Here is a 24,049-nt window from a genome sequence, read left to right as displayed (position 1 = left end):
GAAATTGGTCGAGGGATTCACCCAGCGACGTTATGTCCAACACGTGGTTACCAGGTCAGGATAAGAGGCCCTCCCACCCTTAAGGTGTGGTACATTCCCCTGCCTGGTGATTTAGTACTTGAGATAGGATAAGAGGCCCTCCCACCCTCAGGTGTGGTACATTCCCCTACTCAGTACTTAGCAAGTATTCCAAGATTTTAGCACTTGAGATAGGATAAGAGGCCCTCCCACCCTCAGGTGTGGTACATTCCCCTACTCAATGCTTAGCAAGTGCAAGCAAGATATTTCACGAAAACACTTCACACAAGTCACCACTCGAACGGCTAGTGCGATAAAGTACACACTGTCCACTTCGATGGATCAGAAAAACCATTTTCCGATTATCACATATCAAGTCAAGAAATCACTTTAATCAAGTAGGCGTAGAACAAGCAGGAACACTCACCACGAGTGAAGTTCAAAGGTCAAGCTGGGATTCAAAATTCCACGTCCTTGCTATACCCTAGAAAACCAAGTTTTAAAACTATAAGTTTTACTAAACAAACCCTTGTTTTATATATAAAAGGTTATCTTGTATAAAACTAATTTAATTTCTCGAAACGAATCAATAGTTCCCTTGGAATTAAGGCTAGTAAAGAAATAAAATATTTCGTATGGTTTCTTTAAAGGTATTTCCCTTCTAGAGGCAAACTAGAACCAAATTGGTTTAAACGGTTTTCTTGCCGAATAAGTTTTCTATCCTTTTATTTGAAATCATTCAAATCTAGTATTTTTTTCAAATTTCCTTTAAAACAACTAGTCAAGAATAGTTTTATGAAACTTAAAGTTTAAAAGTTAAATACAATTACTCCCTAAAGGTAATAAAACTAGCTTAAGCAAAATAAAAGAATTAACTAGTCGGCAAGGTTTTAAAAGTCCCAATATCTAACTTTTTAATAATACATACTAAACTCAAATTCTATTACTTGATATTAAAGCTGAGTATTCCCATGAAATTTGATTTTGAAAGTATTCAGGTTCAAGAAAACCAAAACGGTCTTTACAATTCTAGTTCATTTGCACAATGGATTCCCAAGTCACCAAGATTGAAACATTACAAACCAAATATCAATTTCACTAGGGTTTCATCAATCATTAGCCCTAGGTCTCAACAAATTCCAGTACAATTAAAATTCAACAAAGGAAGTCCAAGGTACTAAAGCAATCCCAAATCACAACCCATGGACCTTCCAAGTACATTTCAACCAACCACTTGAACAAATTCACCAAAAATTAAATTATTGCAAAACTACTCAAATGGTCAAGAGCTTCATCAATCATTAGCTCTTGACAACCAATACTCACTAAAAGATCTCAATTAGTTCGGCCAGCTTTCAAATCAAATTTCCAACAATAGAGTAGTTTATTTATATAGCTTTTGTTCCTAGTTTTCTTCAATTCTTACCTCAGCTCAACATGCAAAAGGTGATTAGCAAGCTTCAAGCAAATCTTAAACATCCAATATGAAAATCTTAATTAAAATTCGAAGAAAAATTAATTAAATGCTCTCGACCAAGCTGGAATATTTTTTTAACAGCTTCCCAAGTGCTTGAAGTACAAATTTTACTCTCCCTTTTTTTTCACGGCCCATTTCGGCTACATGCAGAACCAAACCATGCTAATACATATGTATATACATAATCCAGTTTAACATAGAAATTCAAGACCCAAAGTCATAAAATTTGTTAGGAATCTGTCTAGTTCCTCTCTTGGATAAGCTGGAAAATTTTTGCAGCAGAAAATCTCTCTCGGTTTCAATCCAAAATTCAACTTTTCCTCAAGCTTTCTTCAACTAAACCTTCCAAACATCTAAGACCCACATATCACATGCAAAAACTACCATTAGTTTCCATTTTTCTTCAACAGTAACAGGCGGCAACTCACATGCAAGCTCTCGGCCACATTTTCAGTTTTTTTCCCTTTTTTTTCTTTCTTTTTTTTTTCTTTCCTCACGATTCATCAGCTACATGCATGACCCAAAAATCAGTTATCTATCAGTTTTGATCCATAAGCAAGTTCGGACAACATCAAAACATTACTCAACCAGAAATTCAAACAATCCTGCTCTCGGTTGGCTTGCATGCAACCTGATTTTGTATCTTTTCAATTTTCTGTCTTAATCAAGGTTAATTACCTTCATGCAAAGCTTAATCATCCATGTTTTAGTTGATTAAATGTGCATCTAGGCTCGGATTATCACAGATTAGCTAATTAGAGTTACAAATTTCCAGCTCAAACTTTCGGCAGCTTCAATTCTTCCAAACCAGATTTCTTAAGTCTCAATTCCTCATCTAACCTCACAAACCCACATGCATGCGTATAGACAGCTTCATCAACCATAAACAATTCTTCTAAGTCCAGAATTTACCTTAGCTTGAAGCCTAAAACACACGACTAGCAGCTGCAACAAACCTCCACTCTTGGCTGTCCAGAAATTTAGCCCGCTAGTCTTCCTCTCCCTTGCTCAAGCTCGGCACTAGGATGAAGAAAATCTGGTCTCAAGCTCTTCACCAGCTCGCGGATGAAAGACAAACTGAATCGCAAGTCCCTCTCTTCCTTCTCTAGTTTACGGACAGAGAGAAAAGAAACAAGAAGCTCGGCTCTTTCTCACTCTCTCCCGGTCGATAATTCCAAGGTTGCTCCCTCACAGTTCACGGCAGGAAAGAAATTGGAGTTGTGATATTGTGGTGAAGTGAGAATGATATGATGAAGTGTGTGAGTAGTGTAATGTATATAAGGTGAGGCTGTGAGTGGAGTTGGTCGGCAATATCAAATGGAAAAGGCTGGAATGAAACGTGAGAAATGGAACCGGCAGGAATTGGAATTGTTTGGAATGTTCCATGGCTGCATGGATAAATTTGAGATGAGGAAGGGTTAATTTGGTCTTTTCACATTTCATCCGAATTTCCACTTAAGCCCTCAATCCTAAACTAAATCCAAGATTTATCCCAAATGCAATTTGAATGCCTACTAGTATACTCATCTCGCAAAAATTAAACTATCGAGATTTTAACGTTCTAAGTATACTTGGTATACTTATATCGATTTTATCTAAAGTTTATCGATTGCATCTTAGTGCAAAGGTTCCTATTAACCTTGAGCATTATCAACGATTAAAGTTTAGCTAACGGGATTCGGAGAAATTAATTATTAAATAAACGAAATAATTTACCTTCGAAATATTAATTTAATATAATAAAGCCAAGGAACTTAATAGTTTAGCACAAATTATATTATTTTGCACATGAAAATTATTTTTACGTACTTATTTAAAAACAATTAGATTAAATGCTAAAATTTATTAAGGAATTACAAATGCAAAATGAGATATGCACTGATATTTATATATATATATTTTCAGGGTTCTCACAGACGCCATCGCCAAGATGGCCGAGTTTGTAGCTGACAACCCTAACATCTTTGAAGAACTGGGAAGGTACTTCAAGAGGCAGGGGAAGGAAAAAACCGAATCCTCCAAGAGGAGATCGACGAAGTCCCCTGAAATACCTTCCGGTGAGGACTCTGATGAGGGGCACCTCTCCCGGAGTACCTCCAAGCGCGCCTCTTCCAAGGCGACTTCTAAAATTGCCTCTATTTCCCGGGCGTTCTCCCGGGGTCTGTTGGGAAAACACGCTGAGGACCCACCTCGGCGCCCCGGAGGTATAGCAGCCGACTATATGAGGGTTCCGCCCTTCACTGATGACATCAATGGGTAAATGGTGCCCACAAATTTTAAGTTCCCAGCCTTGCACTCCTACGATAGCCGAGGTGACCCCGAGGATCACCTCCGCGCATTCATCTCTGCCTTCCGACTCTACTGCATCCCCGATGCCATGATTTGTCGAGCTTTCCCCGTTTTCCTACAAGGAACAGCCCGAAAATGGTTCTGGGGCTTAGAACCGAGGAGCATTTCCTCATTGGACGAGTTGATAGACCGGTTCATCCACCGTTTCGTATCGTCTCGCCCAATTACGAAGACTTCAACTTACCTCTTGAACCTACAGCAGGCTCCCGGTGAGTCACTGCGCTCGTATGTGCAGAGGTTCAATGAGAAAAATGTGCAGATACCTGATCAGAATGAGCAGGTGACCATAGCTGCCTTCACCAACGGGTTAATTGCGGGAATCTTCAACACCGAGATACATCGGGATTACTCCCGCACACTTCGGGAACTCTGGGAGCGAGTCGACCAAGGAATCCAAAGTGAGAACCTCAATCGCATGAAGCGGGAAGCTCAAGCTGCTCGCACCGGGCAAGAGTCCCGGAGGAAAAGAGACACCGGTCGAGTCGAACAGGGCCCCAGTGGCTCGTCGAATCAATTTCGAGATCGTCGAAGTGTCTTCGACCGGATCGTGAAAGGAAGGTCGTCCACCTCGGACGCTGAGCTGACACCGCTCAATTCCAGCCGGACTCATGTCTTGGCTGTGATGAGGTAGAACCACCTCGGCCGAGCCCCTCCTGAAATTTTGGGGAGGAGAGATAAGAGGAACTCCAACCTCTACTGTGCCTACCACCGGGATGTTGGGCACGAGACTGAGGACTGCAATGATCTGAAGTGAGAGATCGAGAACTTGATCCGGCAGGGGTACTTGAAACAATTCGTCCGCAAGGACGGAGGTCTCAACCGAAGCGCCTCCCAACGGGATAACCGGGGCCCCCGCTGAGAGGACAGGCGGGACACGAAGATGCATTGCCGAGGTCCCGAGGACCATAGGGAGGACCAGCGGCCTCCGCGCGACGGATCACCGGGCTACGGCCCCAGCATCGCCGGGGTGATCAACACAATCGCGGGTGGTCCGACGGGAGAAGACAGTCAGAACTCCCGGAAGCGGACCTACCGCCAAGTTGGGATGGAGGTGGCAGAGTCGAGCTCTCGGCTATCCGAGGTGATTACCTATGGCCCCAGCGACACTGTCCCTGCCACCTCCAGCAATCACGAAGCTCTTGTGATTGAAGTTCTTACCAATAATTACATAGTCAAGAAGGTCTACATTGACCCCGGAAGCTCGGTAGACGTCTTGTACTACCGAACTTTCGAAAGTTTGAAACTGATCAGGGAGCAACTCACTCCTGTCAGAACTCCCCTCGTCGGCTTCGGGGGACACGTAGTCCACCCGGAAGGTATGGTGTCCCTGATGGTGACTATCGGGCGTCATCCCGCTGCCGAACTATACCTGTTAGCTTTGCGGTGGTCAAAGCAGACTCCCCCTACAATATGCTGATAGGTCGACCCACACTCAACGCCTTGAGGGCTGTGTACTCTACCTACCACCTGAGTTTCAAATTTCAGACGCCTGCGGGGGTGGCTGAGGTGAGCAGCGACGTGAATGCCGCCTGGGAATGCTACCTCGCCACCATCCAGGCCGCGGTCACTCCCCGAACTGCGTCAAAGGCCGAAGAAAAGAGGCCAGCTGTCTTCTCCATAGATAGCATCGATCCTCAGACGGCAGGAAAGCCCGGTAGGCTCGAACCCGGGGATGAGGTGGAGCAGGTGGTCTTGGATGAGGCGAGACCTGACCAAGTGGTCCAAGTGGGAGCCGGACTCCCCTCGCCCCTAAAGGAAGAGATGATTTATCTGATAAAGGACCACCGAGACGTCTTCGCGTGGTCCGCTGATGAAGTGGTCGGAGTGCTACCTGAGCTCATGACTCACCAGTTTAACGTTAATCCACAGGCCCGTCCTGTGAAGCAAAAACGTAGGCACTTCGGCCCCGAACGCAGCAAGGCCATATCTGATGAGGTCGACAAGCTCTTGCCCGCCAAGATGATTCATGAGGTCCAATACCCCACCTGGTTGTCCAACCCCGTCATGGTCAAAAAGGACACAGGTGGATGGAGAATGTGTGTGGATTTCACCGACCTTAACAAGGCCTGCCCTAAGGATTGCTATCCTTTGCCGAGGATAGACGCCCTCGTTGACTCGGCAATGGGACACGAGATCCTCTACTTCCTTGATGCCTTCAAAGGGTACCATCAAATAGGAATGAGTGAAGAGGACCAAGAGAAAATAACATTCTACACCGACCAAGGTGTCTACTGCTACACTACCATGCCGTTCGGGTTAAAAAACGCCGGGGCGACCTATCAAAGGTTGATCAATCGCCTCTTCAAAGATCAGATCGGCCGCAATGTGGAGGCCTATGTGGACAACATTCTCGTCAAAAGTTTAACCATTTCGGCCTTCTTATCAGATGTGAGGGAGGTCTTCGGCGTCCTGCGGAACTCGAGGATGAAGTTAAATCCCAAGAAATGCGTCTTCGGTGTTACCTCAGAAAAATTCTTGAGGTATCTGGTTTCCCACCGGGGAATCGAAACTAACCCCGACAAAGTCAAGGCCATTCAGGACATGTCCCCACCTCGGAACCTCCGAGAAGTCCAGAGACTAAATGGACGCCTGGCCGCGCTGAACCGCTTCCTGTCCCAATCTGCTGAGAAAGCCTTGCCCTTCTTTAAGGTGTTGAAGAAGGTTGATCAGTTTGTCTGGACCGAAGAGTGCCAGGCTGCCTTCGACAAATTAAAATAATATTTGCATCACCTGCCTACCCTCGCCTCACCTCGACCCGAAGAAAAACTGTACCTCTACCTCTCCGCCGCCGACGAAGCTATCAGTGCTGTGCTCATCCGAAATGAGGGCACCCAAGTGCCGGTCTACTATGTCAGCCGAGCTCTCCGTGGGCCGGAGACTCGATATACCCAAGTGAAAAAACTCGTGCTAGGGTTGGTCCACGCGGCTCGGCGGCTGAAACTTTACTTCCTAGCTCATCCCATTTTCGTCAGGACATACCAGCCTATTCGACAGATACTGGTACGGCCCGAGGCTTCCGGGCGCCTCACCAAGTGGGCTGTCGAATTGGGGGAGTACGACCTGTCGTATGAGCCACGCACCGCCATAAAAGCTCAAACTTTAGCCGACTTTCTTGCCGAGCTCACCTTCGCGGAAGGTCGGGAATCCACCTCCGCCGATGCCGAAGTGTCCACCTCACCCTCTTGGACGTTGTATGTGGACGGATCCTCTAATGGGGACGGCAGCGGAGCGGGACTGCTCCTGGAGGGCCCCCAGGGGGAAATGTGCTCATATGCCCTCCGCTTTGGCTTCCCGGCCACCAATAATGAGGCCGAATATGAGGCCTTGATCGCGGGACTCCAGCTAGCCCGCAAGCTCGGTGCCCAGCGGATCCACGTCCGCAGTGACTCCCAACTTGTAGTATGCCAAGTTCGTGGCGAATATTATGCCAAGGATGAGACCATGCAACGGTATCTCTCCAAAGTCCACCAACTCACCGCGTACTTCAAGTCTTTCGAAATCTAAAGAATTCCCCGCTCCCAGAATAGGCGGGCAGACGCCTTATCCCGACTGACTTCCACATCATTTTCTGACCTCAACAAGACCGTTTTAGTGGAAGTGCTGAACGAGCCTGGGTACATGGAAGAGGTGGCCTGCCCTGTAAACTCGGGAGATACATGGATGAGCCCGTTCATCCTTTTCTTAGGGCAGGGAATCCTCCCCGAGGACCGAGCCGATGCGAGAAAGATACAACGCAAAGCCGCTCGGTACGCTCTCCGCGATGGAGAATTGTATAAACACTCCTACCTTGGCCCGTGGCTGAGGTGCGTTACGCCTGAGGAAGGACGCCAGGTCCTCCACGAGATACATTAAAGCCTATGTGGGGCTCACATCGGCCATAGGATGTTGGCCAAGAAGACCTTGTTTCTTGGGTATTTCTGGCCTTTCATTCGACAGGATGCCCAAAATCTTGTTCTCGGCTGCTCTTCCTGCCAAGTCCACCCCCTCGAGCACCACCAGCCCTCAAACTTCATGGTTCCAATCACCTCACCCTGGCCGTTCGAGCAGTGGGGGACAGACATCATTGGTTCTTTCCCTAAGGCTGTCGGTGGTTATACCTTTCTTGTAACCGTTGTGGATTACTTCACTAAGTGGGTCGAGGCCGAGCCTCTAAGGACCATCACAGGGCTGGCCGTTCAAAAATTCTTTTGGAATGCATTATTTGCCGTTTCGGCATACCTCAGATCATCATCTCAGACAACGGGAGACAGTTTGCCGAGAATCCATTTAAGACTTGGTGCGAGAACCTCGGCATCAAACAACACTTCACTTCGGTGGGCCACCTCCAGGCCAACGGCCAAGCAGAAAATTTCAACCGAATTCTCTTGCATGGCCTCAAGACCCGACTATGCCGAGTTGGATCATCCTGGGTGGAAGAACTCCCCAGTGTCCTTTGGTCTTATCGGACCACGCCGAAGTCATCCACGCAAGAGACCCCATTCTCCTTGACCTATGGAGCCGAGGCTGTCATCCCTGCTGATATCCTAACACCCAGTCCTCGGCTGGCAGCCTATGCCGCCGAGGTGAACGAAGAGAAAGACAGTTGGATCTCGACCTCGTCGACGAGAGAAGGGACATTGCCTCAGCTCGGGTAACTTCCTACAAGAACACCCTAACCCACTATTACAATGCCCGCGTCAAACATCGGTAATTCCTGCCAGGAGACTTGGTGCTTAGAAAAAACTCAGTCAGCCGAGCGGAACCGCAAGGAAAGTTATGCCCAAAATGGGAAGGTCCTTACCGAGTTGTGGAATCTAATCTTAGTGGGTATTGTAAACTGAGCTACCGAGATGGCTCTTTAGTGCCGCGGACTTGGCACGCCGAGAACCTTAAATTGTATTATGCTTGAACATTTCGTCAAGTTATGACCTCAGATGCTTTGTTATTTTTCAATACTACGATACCACACATCCGTTATTAAAAAATAAGGGGGACAAGCAGGGGACGAAGCAAAAAATTAAAAGAGTCGAAGTGAGATGAAATAGATATGTCATTTAGTAAAAAGAGGCATTACCAAAGGATTACAAGGCCGAGATCAGGAATGCTACTAAGCAATTCCCACCTCGGCATTACACTTAAGCACCTACGAGCCTAGACCCCCGTCTCGGCTCCCTCCTTGCCGGTTTGCCCCTCGGCTTCTTTCCCGCCGGGATGAAGCTCTCCTCCTTCTTCTCCTTCTTGCCCTTCGTCAGCCTTCTCGCCGACGTCACCCCCAGCTTCCTCCCCTCCGTCCTCCTCGAACACCTCGTCGAATTCAGATAGCCATTTGTTGAACTCGTCCTGGACCTCGGCCAAGTTCCTTCCAACTTGGATGCCATCGGCCATCCGATCGCACAATTTCTTGGAGTTCTCATTGTAGTTGGCATTGTTTCTCAAAGACTCCAAGGCCTCGGAGGAAAGATGAACTGCGGCCTCGTCGATAGCCGATGTGTAGCCTAGCATAAAGCTCGGCCTCGTCAGTTGGCCGAGATCTCCGATTAAGTTCTCGGACCTCCGGAAATCCTCAACTGCCGAGGTCCTTGCACTCTCGAGAGCTTATTCATGGGACTTCTTCACCTCGTCCACCCTCTTCTGCTCTTCCTCCAGAGCCGACCTGAGACTGTTGATCGTGGCCTCGGCCTCCTCCCCTTTAGTCTCGGCTTCTTGAAGCCGTCTCTGAAGTTTCGACTTCTCAGACTCGGACACCACCAGTTTTTTCTTCAACTTGGAGATCTGATCTTGCAACTTGCCGGTATCCTGCTCCTCGAGTAGGGCACAGTATCGATGTGCCATCTCGGCCACAAAGGCTGTGTTGGAGGCCGTGGTCACCATTACGCTTTGAATCATCTCGACCGGAGTCAGCTTCCTCGTGAACTCTACGTCCCTCGGCAAGCTTGACTGCATCACCAACTCTTGTGCGATCCGAGGATGGGTGCACCTATCATTGACCGAAATCGTCCACTCCGGACACCAATGCTCGCCGGAGTGGGTTTTGTCCTTCTCGGGAAACACCGGGGGGCTATGGAAACGGTTCCACAGTGAAGACCCCGTGACCGTATTGACCGGAACCTTCAACTGTTTACCTCGGCCGTGAGGAGGCGGAAGTGCCGTGGTAACTCCGAGGGGCACCCTTTCTGGCACGGAAGAGGTGGACCCCGTGGCTGCGGCGGCCGAGCTGCTTTGGGCGGCCGGGGTGGGAGTGCTCTTTGCCACCAAAGTCTTGGACACTTGCCCTTGTGACTTCTTTTTAGGTGGGGGCGTCGATGTCTCGTCTGAGTTCTTCCTTTTCGATCTCTTTGCCACCTCGGCTGAGCCCGAGGTGATGATGTTGGATAATTTGGCCACTGCACAAGAAACAAACATTATTATTTGCCATAGCCGAGGTAAAAGGAAAGTCATGAAAGAAAAATTACAAGGTTTCTTAAGTTTAGTAGAAAAGAAGGGAGGCTTGTCAGGATTGAGTAAGGCTCGGTTAATCCCCTCGTCGACTAGCACGGCTTCGGGGTAGTCCCAACTGTATATCCAAAGTCCTGACCCCATCAACTTCTGGAAGGCCTCCTCCTCGTGGTCCCCCGCGGAAGGGTCGGCCTTCGATTTAATGGGCCTCCACCAAAAACCCCAAGGGAAGTCCCCGGCTAGGACGAAGAAAAAGTCACGCTTCCAGTTCTTTATCGAGGTGGGAGCACCAATCACGAGCTTCGGGATGGAGTTGTTCCGATTACAGATGTAGAACCACCCCTTATCCGTCCCGTGTGCCTTGACAGTGTAACATCGGCGGAAGAGATCCACAGTGGGTGTCAACTCTTGATGTCGGCACAGCATCTCAAATCCCACTAGAATGCGGACCGCATTCGGGGTGAGTTGAGTAATTCTCACGCCGAAGTGACGGAGTACGTCCCTGAAGACCCTCGACGGTGGCATCCTCAGCCCGGCCTCCAACTGCTGAAGGTAGATGGCCACAGTGCCCATGGGGGGTTTCTCGGCCGAATCGTTCGGCCCGGGCGATGTGATGAGATACCCCGGCCTGAAGGGGTACTTTCTTATCACCTTCTCGACCATGTCCCTTCCCATGCGGCTCCTAAACTTCGGCATCTTGCCGAAGTCAAGGTTGGCAGCATTCTTTGGGGCAACTGGCTCCAGCACGCCCTCGTCACGGGGAATGGCAGTTCCGAGATCGGTATCGTATTCGACATCGGAACCACCCTCGCTCATCTCTGATGACTCTGACCCCGAGGCTGTCCCGGCCACTTTCTCCTCGGCTGATTCCCCTACATCGGTAGGCGCCGACCCCGCAGAGCTGGATGAATTCGCTTCTTCCAAGGGGTTCGACCCCTTCTCGGCCTGATAGCTCGGTTTCACGGTTTCCTTATGGGTTTTAGCTGTTTTGGCCATGTGTGAAAGATGAGATGAAAAGAAAGATACTTACTATTGACTACGGAATCGGACGAAGTGGATGACTTCGGCTGTGATCTCGGCTGACAGAACTGACCTCGGCAGCGCTCACGGATATTACAAGCTTCAGGCAAAAACGAAAAAGTGTGAGACGTGCGGTGAAAGGGGCCCCCCATTTATAGGGGATCGGGGGAACCCGAAGAGGCGCCAAGAATGCGAAAAGACAGCCATGTTCAAATTCAAAAGTACGTGTCTCTCTCTCTCTCTCTTCATTAATGTCCCGTCCTTTCGACTGACACTCTCTCTGCTCACCACGTCCTATCAACTGACCTGCCCACGTGTCGTACCCCTGCATCTTCCAGAGCAGTTTCGGGTCCCGACCCTGGCCGACCTCGGCACAACGAAACCTCGGTACCTCCCGGGCCCAGAGCTCCCGAGGCTTGGGGGGCTTATTGAGGATGCTCATCTCGGCCTTCCCCGAATAGCCGAGGTGATCTTATTTCGTCTCTCAAGCGAGTGTGGTCTTGTCCTGAACATGACCCCCGAGCTCGGGCCGAACCCTGGTCTACTGCTTAGGTGACCTCTGCACCTCAGGCCTCCACCTCGGCTGCACGCTGATGATGTCAACCCGCCTGACATCATCCAGGACCAGTGCTTTATCTGAAAAGCACTGATGCTCTTAATGGCTACTGGGCAAGGTTCCCCGTCATCCTGCTCAGTCGGCTACAGTGTCAGAGTCAGACCTCCTGACAAGGAACAGAGCCGTAATGACAGGACATGGGTCCCACCAGCATGAGACCTCCGTCCTGTCATCCACTCCCACTCCATAAATACCCCACATGTACACCCAACAAGTAAGCATACTGTTCATTCATATATACTATTATTTTTTCTCGTTCTCATACTAACTTGATCGTCGGAGTGATCCCAGGGGAGAAGCCCCGCCTTCCACTTCGGATAAGCAAGTATCCCTCACTTCACCTGAGAAGGGACTGATTTAGGTCGGTTCAGTTACCCGCCAAAAATCACCTCTTCAACACCAATTTACCTAAAATTTATTTATCAAAAATAAAAAAATAATTAAGATACCATTTGCCTCAAATAAGAAAAAGAAAAATTATGTTACTAAGAAGAACCACTTGTACTTACTCAAAAAATATAAAGTTACTACTACATATTGGAATGTTTCTGCTTAATACATCATGTATACTTATGAACATTTCATTCAGCGCAAAAAAGTTATGATATGATAGGACTTGTATTTGATAAATAAATGCAAAATGAAAATTCTAATAATACTACTTTTAGTTCCTTTGCATCATTGAAACATTGATTAAAAGTTGAGGATACATTTATGTAGAATCCAACATTAATCGGCTAACTGTTTAGTTTACTAACTGGGTTCAAATTTGTCAGACTGAGTTTGGAAATGCCCTGTTTCAAAATTTTCCAAAGGAGCATCATGATTATTATGCTACCTTTATTGAACAACGTTATTGTTAGATAACTGGAATTTTTAGAGATTTTCTTGTCAATCGATAGGTAATTGAGCTCACTGGAAAATTAACAATGGAGGCACTTGGGAATTTGGCATTCGACAGAGGAAGGAAGTGTTACCATTTGCGTGATAATCTAAGGTCGCTCGAAATGAAGTTGCAAAGATTAAGCAACAGGAAAATTGATTTCGAGTCGAAAGTGAAAGTTGCAGAAAGATCAGGTACTAAGAAAAGGAAAAGGGAGGTTGAGAATTGGTTTGAGGAGGTAGCAAAAATAGAGAATGAATTCGTTGCATTGAAAACGAGGGTAGAACAGGGTAATCTTCTAAAATATGCATTTAGCAGTGGGGATGGAGTGGAGAAAATGGACAAGTTTGTAGAGCAACTGATGGTGCAAAGTGATAGTGATCATTTTGCTGAGCTTTGCCTTGAGGCTTCTGAGAGCAGAGGTGAGCCACGAGAGACAATAAAATTACTTGGAAAAAGGTTTTGCAAAGGTCTGGAAACAATCCCGGCATGGTTGGACACCAATGAGATCTTAAGGATTGGGATATGGGGGATGGGAGGTGTGGGTAAGACTACTTTGGCGGAACACATCCATAATCATCTCCTTGAGAATACTCAATTCAAGGTTTATTGGATTTCTGTCTCTCAAGATTTTAGCATCAAAAAGCTGCAAGGTGACATTGCTAAACACCTAAGGCTTGATCTGTCAAACGTGGATGATGAAGGAGCAAGGGCACGCAGGTTACGTGACGCATTCGAGAAAATGGAGGAAATGGTAGTGCTCATATTGGATGATGTTTGGGAAGACTTTGGTTTAGACAGGGTAGGGATTCCTCTTGATGCACTAAATCGCAGATTGATTTTGACTACACGCTCGTTAGACGTGTGCAACCGGATGCAATGCCAAAGCAATTTTGAGTTGAAAACATTGGACACAGAGGAAGCTTGGGGTTTGTTCGAGCATACACTTGGCAGCGAGACCTCCAGTGATGGAGGTTTGAAAGATATTGCCAAGTCCATCACGGAAAGGTGCGATGGTTTGCCTCTTGGTATTGTCACAGTGGCTGGGAGCATGAGAGGTGTGAGAGACATCTGTGAGTGGAGAAATGCATTGGAAGACTTGAAAGCATGTTCCGTCGGGCACGATGAGATGGAAAAAAAGGTGTTTCGCATCCTGGAATGGAGTTTCAATCGCCTGAATGAATGTCAAAGGAATTGCTTCTTGTATTGCTCTCTTTATCCGGAAGATTGGAAAATAAAAAGAAAGGAACTAATAGACCTTTTTATTTGGGCAGAGTTGATGCCAAAACGGAACTCAAGGTCAGAAGATATTGATGAAGGTCAAACGATATTAAACAAACTGATAAGATTTTGCCTGCTGGAAGAAACAAAAGATTCCGAAGGGGATGACCATGTAAAGATGCATGATTTGGTCAGAGATATGGCAATGAGGATCACGAATGGAAACTCCAAACTAAAGATGAGTGGAGTTGTACCACGCTTCTTGGTCAAAAGCTTTGTATGGAGGCGTTCAAAAGTAATACTGGAACAAAAAAAATGGACAGAAGATCTCCATGCAGTCTACTTTCATACATTTGGAAGCGCAGAAATAGAAGTTCCACCAGGCTGGTCACCGAATTGTCCTAAGCTCTCAACCTTGCTTCTTCCCCATTTTTCCATAAAAAGAATCCCAGATTCATTCTTTCGGCACATGTGTGGACTTAAAGTTTTGAATCTAGAAGGGTGCAAAGATATAACAGAGTTGCCTAATTGTGTTTCAGACATGGTGAATCTCACTGCTTTGATTTTGGGGGGTTGTGCACGCCTCATGTCTGTGCCACCACTGGGAAAGCTCAAGCAATTGAGGGATTTGGATTTATCATGCACTAGCATTCAGGATTTACCTCAAGGTTGGGAGTCACTGGTCAACCTTGAAAGGCTTAACTTGAAAGACTGTCAGACTTTAGGTTTAAAGATAATACCAAAAGGGACATTTTCCCAATTCCACCGTCTTCAACTGCTATTATTGCCACCCTTTGGTAAGGTACAAGTTAATGATCCGGAAGTGCTGAACCAATTAGAAAGTTTCATAGGATGTTTGTCTTTTACGGACTTCTATAAAATTACTCAGTGGCCAAAATACTATAATGTTTATATCAATGACATCTTAACTAAGAATCGGGGTTATATGTATTATCAGAAACAACTGTATTTTCATCAGTGTAAGCTTGGTAGAGGATCGAACTATTTGCCAGATGATTTGAAGAGTTTGGAAATCGTGGATCGTGAAGGCATGGGCATTAGGTGCTTGTCAGATGTGTTTAGAAATTTTATAAATTTAAGCCACTTATTTGAATTGGATATTTTTGATTCGGTTGGAATAGAGTTCCTCTGGCAATTGCCCTCTCCTTCTCCACATGATCGGCTGGAAGTCTCGTCTCTTAGTCGACTCTGTCATCTCGAAGAGCTAGGGCTCTCCGGGTTGCCAAATTTGGTTGGTCTTTTTTACGGAGAATCAGAACCATATTTGCTTCCAATTGGCACCTTTTTTTCCCTCAAAATATTGTGGATTTCTGAATGTCACAACGTGAAGCAGCTATTCACAGTGCTGTTGCTGCAGAACCTTCAAAATCTTGAAACATTAAGTGTTGAAGATTGTGAAGGATTGGAGGAGATAGCAATAGATGGCAATAGAGCAGGACAAGGAGGAGGAAAAGGCGTCCAATTGACTTCAAGTGGAGCCACTGCCACCGTCATCCTTCCAAAATTAAGGAGATTGACTCTGAATAGGCTGCCGCAACTGAAGAACATTTGCAAGGCAGCCATGATCTGCGATTCAATTAAGGAGATTGAAATATTCGATTGTCCAAAGGTAAAGAGGCTGCCTTTGTTTCTTCCTACCACCAACGGTCTACCATCTCCTCCCAGCACTCTTCGTAAAATTAGGGGAGATGTAGAATGGTGGGAATTATTAGAGTGGGATAGTCACTACCCAAAAAGTGCCCTTGACCCATTGTTCATTGCAAAGGGGTGAAGTTCGAACAAGGTGTTAAAGGCCACCTATTTGATCAAAATCCGGATTGGTTTTCAAGTACGTGATTCCTCCCTTCCCTCTAGTCTTGTCTTGCCAAGTATCCCCTTTCTTTGAAATTTCCCAAAATATGATCTACTTCTCCAATAGCCTAGATTTTCTATTGCGTAGGAATCAATATTAGTTATTTCAATGTTGCGGTGCAGAACTACTAACACCCTTTCTTCAATTAATTTACGTGATTTACTACATATAATGTTCTTTTTCTTTTTCATTTTTTGTTTTGACTTTTTTGATGGGAAAATGGATTTAAGTACTATAGTTTGTCTCTCTCTCTCTCTCTCTTTCTTCTTATTTATTTTTGAGTTCAATGTCATTATAAATTTCTTTTTTCATTTTATGCTGTGGAATGTTCTCTATCTTTCCCTTTTTCTGGAGAGGCTCAAGTTTTCCTCTGCCGACTACCTTTCCAATGGAGAGGAATTGCAAACCGCACCCTTTTCTTATAATCATTGATATAATCTAGTGCACAGCTTTTTAGTACTTTTTCTAAATTTTCTAAATTTAAATATTTTATTTTCTCTCTCTTTCTTTCTTCTTGTTCATTTATGAGTTTAGTGTCTTTATTAATTTATTCTGTGAATGAGCTGATCTCTATGTTCTTTTCTTTTTTCATTTCCTGGTTTTGGAGGTTTTCTTGAATTTCCCCTTTTTTGAAGAGGGTTTCCAGATAAAGCTGTAGGTATATATGTTTGCAAATGTTTAAATTCTAAATTTCATGTTGAGAGCCACAACAAGTTGGAAGGAAGTAGAACTGCAAAGTAATTTACATTATTGTACACTGAATTAGTATCATGGACGAATTAGCTTTGTGTTTCTGACTACACTGATCAAGTGTTGTTTGTCAATATTTCTCAGGTTACTAAACAAATTTGCTGCTGCAAGAGAGGTGATGTTGCAAAAACAAGTGTTAATCGAAGCCCTATCCTCCAGTACCAAATTTCCTTCCAAGACGTGCTTCTTCTTTAGCTGTATTACAGTTGCTGCTTTTTGTCATGTTTGGCCTTTTATTCCTACCTAGATCATGTTTTTTCTGTGCTTGATTGTAACTGGAGTAGCGACACAGTTTTTTGCGACTATTCCATGATTAGCAACAAAATTGTTTTGAGGTATTATGCTAAAATTTTTGGTCATATTGTACTCCGAGAATGTGATTTCGCTCTATCAATTTAAGCCTTTCTATGTGTGTACTTTTTCTAGATTTTCATTTCTAGAATGTGATTTCCTTGCTAATCTGCAGTCCTACAATTTATGAAGAGGCAAAATCAAGGTTAATAACTTTCAATCAAGGAACATTCATAACTAATTATTCTCCAGTTTATAGTTGATTGATTTCAGTTTGAGCCTAATTCAGAGTTCACACCACAAAGAACTCAGTGATATGCAACCAATAAAGGAACGAAGGACAAACAGAAATTGGTCTAGGGCAGGAAATATAGCATCAGTTGCTGTACAATGAGGTAAAGGAAGGAATGTGGTTTCAGATAATGTAAACATATCAGCCGGTAATTCACCTAAAATTATTCTCCTGATGAATATGATTAACAAATCTCATAATGTCAGGACATCCATTTTTTCATTGTTTTAAGGGGTCAAAAGATCATCTTGAAGTGCCTAATGATGTAGAAAGAAGGATAATATCTGCTAAACAAAAGATCACTCAATTTAGTGAACTTAACTGAATGCTAGTTTATTTCATTTCCGTAAAGGAAATGACCTGCTATTTTTAATAGCACATCAGCAAGTACTCCTACCTAGTAGAGCAGATGCTGCTATAGGAACCTCAGGAAGTATACTACTTGCAACACAGGAAGTCAAATGCAATGAGAGACAATCTCAATGAGAGATAAAACACCTCGAATTAATAAAGACAAGCTTGACAATCTCAAAACTTACCCACAGACAGCATGCCCAACTTCATGGTATGCAACCAGACTTTTGCTCTTGCCATCAGTCATAATTGTCCCTTCCATTCCTGCAACTATTCTATCAATTGAATCGTTGATCTCTTTTGATGAGATTGCTGCCTTCCCACGTCGGCCAGCCAAGATAGCAGCCTCATTTAAGAGATTAGCAAGATCTGCTCCACTAAAACCAGCTGTTCTCATGGCTATCACTTCAAGAGACACATCTGAATCAAATTTTTTATTGCTAGCATGAACTTTCAGAATTTCTGTTCTTCCTCGAATATCTGGTACATCAACGGTTACCTGTGTAAGAGCATGAAATTAAACATTTTCCATTAAACAAGTATTTTCCATTAAACCTCAGTTTGAGGAGTGAGAATCATTGAAGGAGTTATACCTGTCTGTCAAAACGTCTTGGTCTCAACAATGCAGAGTCAAGAACGTCAGCACGGTCAGTAGCCGCAATTAATGCCAGTGTTTCCTTCAAAACCATCCATTTCTGTCAAAAGCTGGTTGAGGGTCTGTTCTCTTTCATCATTGCCTCCTCTAATGCCAGTTCCTCTTTGCCGCCCAACAGCATCAATTTCATCAACTAATACAATGCATGGAGCACTCTCCTTCGCTTTCTTGAAAAGATCACAAACACGAGAGGCACCAACACCAACAAACATCTCTACGAACTCTAAACCTGAATCGAGAAAAATGGAACACCTACTTCACCAGCAATAGCTTTAGCTAGGAGGGTCTTTCCAGTACCTGGAGGGCCAACAAGGAGGACCCCCTTAAGGATACGAGCTCCCAAGGCAATGAACCTTTTAGGCTTCTTCAAGAACTCCACAACCTCCATAAAATCTTGTTTTGCTTCATCCACCCCTGCAACATCATCAAAGGTCACACCAGTGCTTGGTTCCATTTGGAACTTGGCTTTTGATTGACCAAAGGCCAATGGAAAATCGAGCCCACCAGGACCACACATCCCTCCAGAAGATCGCCTTGAAAGTAGGAATAGACCTCCAATCAAGATCAGTGGGAAGGCCAAGTTTCCAGTCAAGTTGAACAACAGAGAACCAGAGTCCTCTTGAGCATTGTGAGCAGCAAAGTCAGTGTTCTTTTCTCTAAATTTCTGAAGAAGCTCTTGCAGAAGTCCTGGAAGTTGCACATGAACTCTCTGCACCCGATTACCCAACTCGGGAGACTGCCTCAACAATGGCAATAGTTCCATTTTCATATAGATCTACTCTTTTCACTCTATCCTTGTCCAAATACTCCAAAAATCTAGAATAGGACATCCTTGAATTAGAAACCCCTTGCTCATCGACATATGCTTTTCCATCATTAAGTAATGCTGCTCCACCTAATCCTACATTTCTAAGCAACAATTTCAAGAAGCCTCTCCTTCCTTCATGTGATCTCTGGTCAAGGGAAAAAACAAGAAAAAGAGGAGAATTTCTCAAATAGATGGCTGAAGTCTCAAGATAACAAGCCATAAGCTGCAGGGACATTATTATATTATGCAACAAAGAAAAGAAACTGCTTGCGTACATGTGCTAGTTTTATTGCAGGGAGAAGCAGAAACAAAAGGACCAAAGGACAAGAAGCCACAATGTTATCATTAAGATCGCAAATAAATCCAATTCCAAAACTTCCATTAAATGTTACATCCGAAGGCAAGCTAGGCAAGAGGCAACCAGATTTTTGAGAATATAAGTGATAAACTAATCAAAGGTAAGATAAAATAGACATTCATTGCTAAATTAATTTTTGTAAAGAAAAAGTCTGATATCTTATAGATCAAAAATAAAGAGAAAGATAATCGTTATATATGATATTGGACTATCTGTTGAAACAATTACCTTTCGAGTCAACTGCTGAAGGAAATCAGTTCTCAGTAGATTGCACACCATGATGATCCACAAATTTATGGAAGGAAAAAATATTCCGCAAGTAATGTTTGGAAAAGTGACCTAAAGTAATATATTTGAAAAAGATATAGATGCAGACCTTGAGGTGAGAAGTCCTTCAGCTTTATATGGTAAAGGTTATACATGCTGCTCGATATGTTAGCACTCTGCAACTTCATAACAGGCAAGGAAGCACAGTTTGCTGCTTGCAAATTATTAATAAAGCTTTGCTCTTGCAAGCGAGACCTATAACTCTCCATGGCATTGCAGCAAGATGTCTCATTATTCACTTAATCTCCACAGTATTCAGGAATTTCAGCAATATTCGGAAATACCAGTGGGCAGGCTAATCAAAGAGTTCGATGAAAATAAGATCAAGATACTCTTGCTTTAGATGAATTATCAAAGTTTATCATGCAAATCATAAAGATGCAAGGTGCATTTCTTATTGTTTTTCCTTGTTACCTTTGTTTAAGTGACAGCTAGAAAGTCCGCCGAGTATTTGGTTTGCAGAAGAAGGATTAAGCTTACTAGCTAGCCATCAAAGCACGATATTGGAATAGTCCCTCATAATTGCTAATTCATCAAGCAAGATAGGATTGTTACTCAATGTTTTCATACTATAATTGTCGAAATATAGTTTTTTAGCTGCACCTGATAAGGCATTCTGGCAAATTCTATTGTAGCACACTGCAGTGGTATCAACATCATCGCATGTATCTAGAAGTTTTAATGAAGCCAGAATGCTATCAACCTTATGAACATCTACAATAGGGCAAGAAGCTGAAGTGAGATTGCTAAGATTCTCATTGGCGCCTCGAATTTCCAAGATCTTTTCAACATCTGAAATGCAATGACTGACGGTCCCAGGAGAACTACAAGGCTGGCCTCATATTGAGGACAACAAACCACATTTGCAAGATGTGGAGCTAGGGAAGACCAGCAATCAGTCGCTGTCACACTCAATATAATTTCAATCAAGGAAAAGTTCAACATACTTGAAAAATCAAACACAATCAATCAGTAATTAATAACAACCTCTTACATATGTGAACATGAAGACTGAAGCAACTTGAAGATTAGACTAATTTTTTTGGATGAATGAATGTCATTGAAACTCAGCTATTCTTCTGCTATTCTACATCAAATTCTCGTCAATCACAAGACTCGATACAATCAGTTCAGATGCCACTGTGTTACAGAAATTTAATGTTTTATGTAAAAATACACAAGCCATATGATATTGCTAAGACATGGTAAAACTCACCTTCATGAAAGACCACTTATTCTTAGTTTGAATTTTATTTCAGGTTTTTAATGTGCTAGGGATATATTGAACTGAAATTTCATAACTGGTGGGCTATTAACAAGCCATGATAAGTTTGGCACCATTTTTCTTATTAACTACTTTTATTGTAGTATGAGTTAAAATACATGACTGTATTACAGTCAAGAACTAAAATCCTTGTATTGAAGCAGAGAACTATAAACCATGTAAAGAAAAAGTGAGCATTTTTGTGCCTGATAACTTTGGCAAGCCGTTATATGAAAGGCATCAGTGGTGAAGGTACCTGTGGTGCATGAGGCTGAAGATCTTTACTCAAAGAGACATAATAAGAAGAAATGAAATGCATAAGGCTGAAGATCTTTACTCAAAGAGACATAATAAGAAGAAATGAAATGAAATGCTTTTTTAGTACTGCATCAGAACCGCCTATGGATTCATGTGAACTGCTCATCAATGGAGGTATATCTGCAGCACATATAAATACATGAATTCATTAGAATTTAGAAGTATATGAACCATGTGCATGTTGCTCTTTGTCTACATTTCACAATAAAGAGCTCTATGACACACTTTAGAAATTCTTATTCAAATGTCAATAGGGACCATCAACAGGCCATGATGTAAGCTCACTATATCTTGACAAATTTGATGGTAAAGTAAATGAATTTCAACTTCAACCGCCAAGTGTTGGATTGTGTTATGAAATTGAAATAGCAGGACAAATCATAAATGCTAGGAAAAACTTGAATAGCACTTTTCAACTTTCATCCTTTGGAAGATTTCAGATCAATCAGACTTTAGAACTAAAAACTGATCAAGGGAGTCAAATGTTGTAGTCCGTGAATTTGGATTCCAACTCTCTGGTACAAGTCCGGTAGATGTTTCTAAAAGAACAAGATGGCTATAATAATTGACAAAGATCAAAAGTGCACATGACTTGTAAAATTAATGATTCTACTAAAATATTTCAGCTCATCAATCCTCTCTTTTGCTAATAGTTTCATTTATAGCTCACTATTTGATTATAGCTTGTATTCCTTCCAAAGAAAACAGGTACTGTAGAATTTCAAATCTCAATCACTTTTCTAATAGATACATCAGCTCAGTAGAATATTAAACTCCACATGATAGTAAGATCACTTCTTTTTAAACCCTCATCAAAGTAGTTTAGCGAAAGGATATAGTCCATATGATTAAGAGATATTGATAGTGTAAAATTTAGCTATAAGAAATGCAAATTTACAACTAATAAACAAACAGGAAAGAATTCAATAGCTGCAGTACTCACAGGTATCAAGCAAGAGTGGTTGAAGAAGAATCATTCTTTGCACAACCACTCTCGTTACTCTACCTCTATAAATTGAATGGATTTCAGAATATAACCAGATAAAAAGCTTGCCCTGACTGACTATTTGTGTTTAAATCTGATGAACACATGGAGCTCTAGGGGCTAGGCCTAACCAATAAATTTGGAAATTGTGCGATTTTTCCTCAATAAGTTGACATTGAGAGTTAACACATAGTGCTTCTGTTTTCATATTTCAATGAAAAGTACGAAGTGGCATGTGAGAACCCTCACTTTAAAACATAATTTTCCTAAACTACATGTCTTGCCCTAAGATTTAAACCTTTTGTTATATGCCCTAGCATTGTATTTTACATGTGATACAACAATTCCCGTGTATTGACCCTATATTTCCCATGCATTACATTTCATTTCTTTTTATTTGAAGTAAAACATTTTCTTGAGTTGGTTTTAAATAATTCACTACTTGTATTTTACCCAGTGTTCTTTTATTAGTGGTAGGGACTTTACATGAAGGATTAGAGGTGTTAAATAAGTATTGGTACATTTGGAAAGGTTAAAATATCATTAGTCAAATATTAAGGGAGGATTGGACAAGAATGGGGATAAGTGGCAAAACCCTAGCCATGGATCTTGTTTGACCAAAAGTTAGAAGATAATTTAAACCATCTTGGAGCTTTCTTTCCCTTAGCATGGCCAAATTTCTTGATGCTTAGAGAGGAAGAGAGAAACTCCATTTTCCTTGCTTTCTAACCCTAGTAAATCAAGAGCAAAAATCAAAAGAGAAAGATCTTGAGTGAGTTGAGAAACTTCCCTTCATTCCTAGTGGTTGTTCCAAGCTTGAAGATTTCCTTTTGGTGGATTGATTTGGAGGTTCAAACTCATTACAAGAGAGGTAAATAATCTTTAAATGAGAGTTTTATAGTGTTTTATCATGTACTTTAAGTTTTAATGGCAAACTACAAGATGTTTTGGTTGAGATTTGGGGTTAATCTCTTGAATGAAACAAGTAGTAGTTGAGTTAGTTAGTATGCCTACCAAGTGTTTGATGAAATGTTTGGACTTTGCTCATGTTTGTTTATGAGGTATTAACATGTTTTAAACCTCTTTTGAGTTAGATCTACCACTTGATATGTTATTTAAATGAAAATCATGGGAGGGTGAAGGTTGAGTGAATATGTGAAAGTGTGGACTGTTCTTCTTTGCCTTGGCTGACCGGTTCTTGAAGGAAGGGTTTTCCCTTGATTTTTGTGATTTATTTGCACCTTAATCATGCCTAAGAAAATTGGCTAGACATTGGTTAAGCTTATGTGTGAGTTGGAATGAAATTGAAGCAAGTAAAGTGGTTGGTCAGACCACTAGTGGACTGTTTTGGTTTCCCTTGATAACTAGACTGCTATGGTCATTCTTAAACATGTTTATGTGTTACATTTTGAACTCCAATGGTACTAGGTGACTTGAATCCCAGTATATGAATATTTGAGGACTAATTTGGGTAAATTTGAACTAAAACAAATGAACATAGCACCAAGAACTAATGTAGTTTTACTTGAGGTTAGGGCTGATCCAGAGTTGGAAAATCAGCCAACTTGTCTGAGCTAATGGTACTGATAGGAGATGATCTAGAGTATATATTTAGTACCGTTGGAAAGCCCTTCGAGTCTAGTTTCCAACGCCACTGACGGCATCTAATTCCGACCTTCCTACAGTGAGATATAGCCGTTTTACCGAGACTGCGTGGGCGCGACTGTTTTACCCGCGAAGAACATTTTAAGCTTGAATGAAACTTTTCTTTTGCCC

At 43.1% G+C, this 24,049-nt stretch overlaps 3 protein-coding genes and 1 pseudogene across 3 annotated transcripts; 2 read left to right on the top strand and 2 right to left on the bottom strand.

Annotated features, from left to right (window-relative positions):
- Positions 1–3,755: 3,755 nt before the first annotated feature.
- LOC113771296 lies at positions 3,756–4,475 on the top strand. The gene has a single exon (XM_027315893.1). It carries the CDS (start codon positions 3,756–3,758, stop codon positions 4,473–4,475), a length of 720 nt encoding a protein of 239 aa, XP_027171694.1.
- Positions 4,476–12,823: 8,348 nt separating this feature from the next.
- LOC113771295 (disease resistance protein At4g27190-like) lies at positions 12,824–15,790 on the top strand. The gene has a single exon (XM_027315892.1). The coding sequence runs from the start codon at positions 12,824–12,826 to the stop codon at positions 15,788–15,790; it is 2,967 nt and encodes a 988-aa protein (XP_027171693.1).
- A 1,794-nt stretch (positions 15,791–17,584) lies between these two features.
- Positions 17,585–18,137, bottom strand: LOC113771294 (ATP-dependent zinc metalloprotease FTSH 2, chloroplastic-like). Its single transcript, XM_027315891.1, has 3 exons — positions 18,114–18,137; positions 17,744–18,057; positions 17,585–17,642 (listed from the first exon to the last, which is right to left on the bottom strand). The coding sequence occupies exons 1-3, from the start codon at positions 18,135–18,137 to the stop codon at positions 17,585–17,587; spliced, it is 396 nt and encodes a 131-aa protein (XP_027171692.1).
- Positions 18,138–18,191: 54 nt separating this feature from the next.
- LOC113771293 lies at positions 18,192–19,915 on the bottom strand (annotated as a pseudogene).
- Positions 19,916–24,049: the final 4,134 nt, after the last annotated feature.

The sequence above is a fragment of the Coffea eugenioides genome, chromosome 5 (assembly GCF_003713205.1).
Source record: "Coffea eugenioides isolate CCC68of chromosome 5, Ceug_1.0, whole genome shotgun sequence".
In the NCBI taxonomy this organism is placed as follows: Eukaryota; Viridiplantae; Streptophyta; class Magnoliopsida; order Gentianales; family Rubiaceae; genus Coffea; species Coffea eugenioides.
This window is presented reverse-complemented; position numbering and strand designations above follow the sequence as displayed.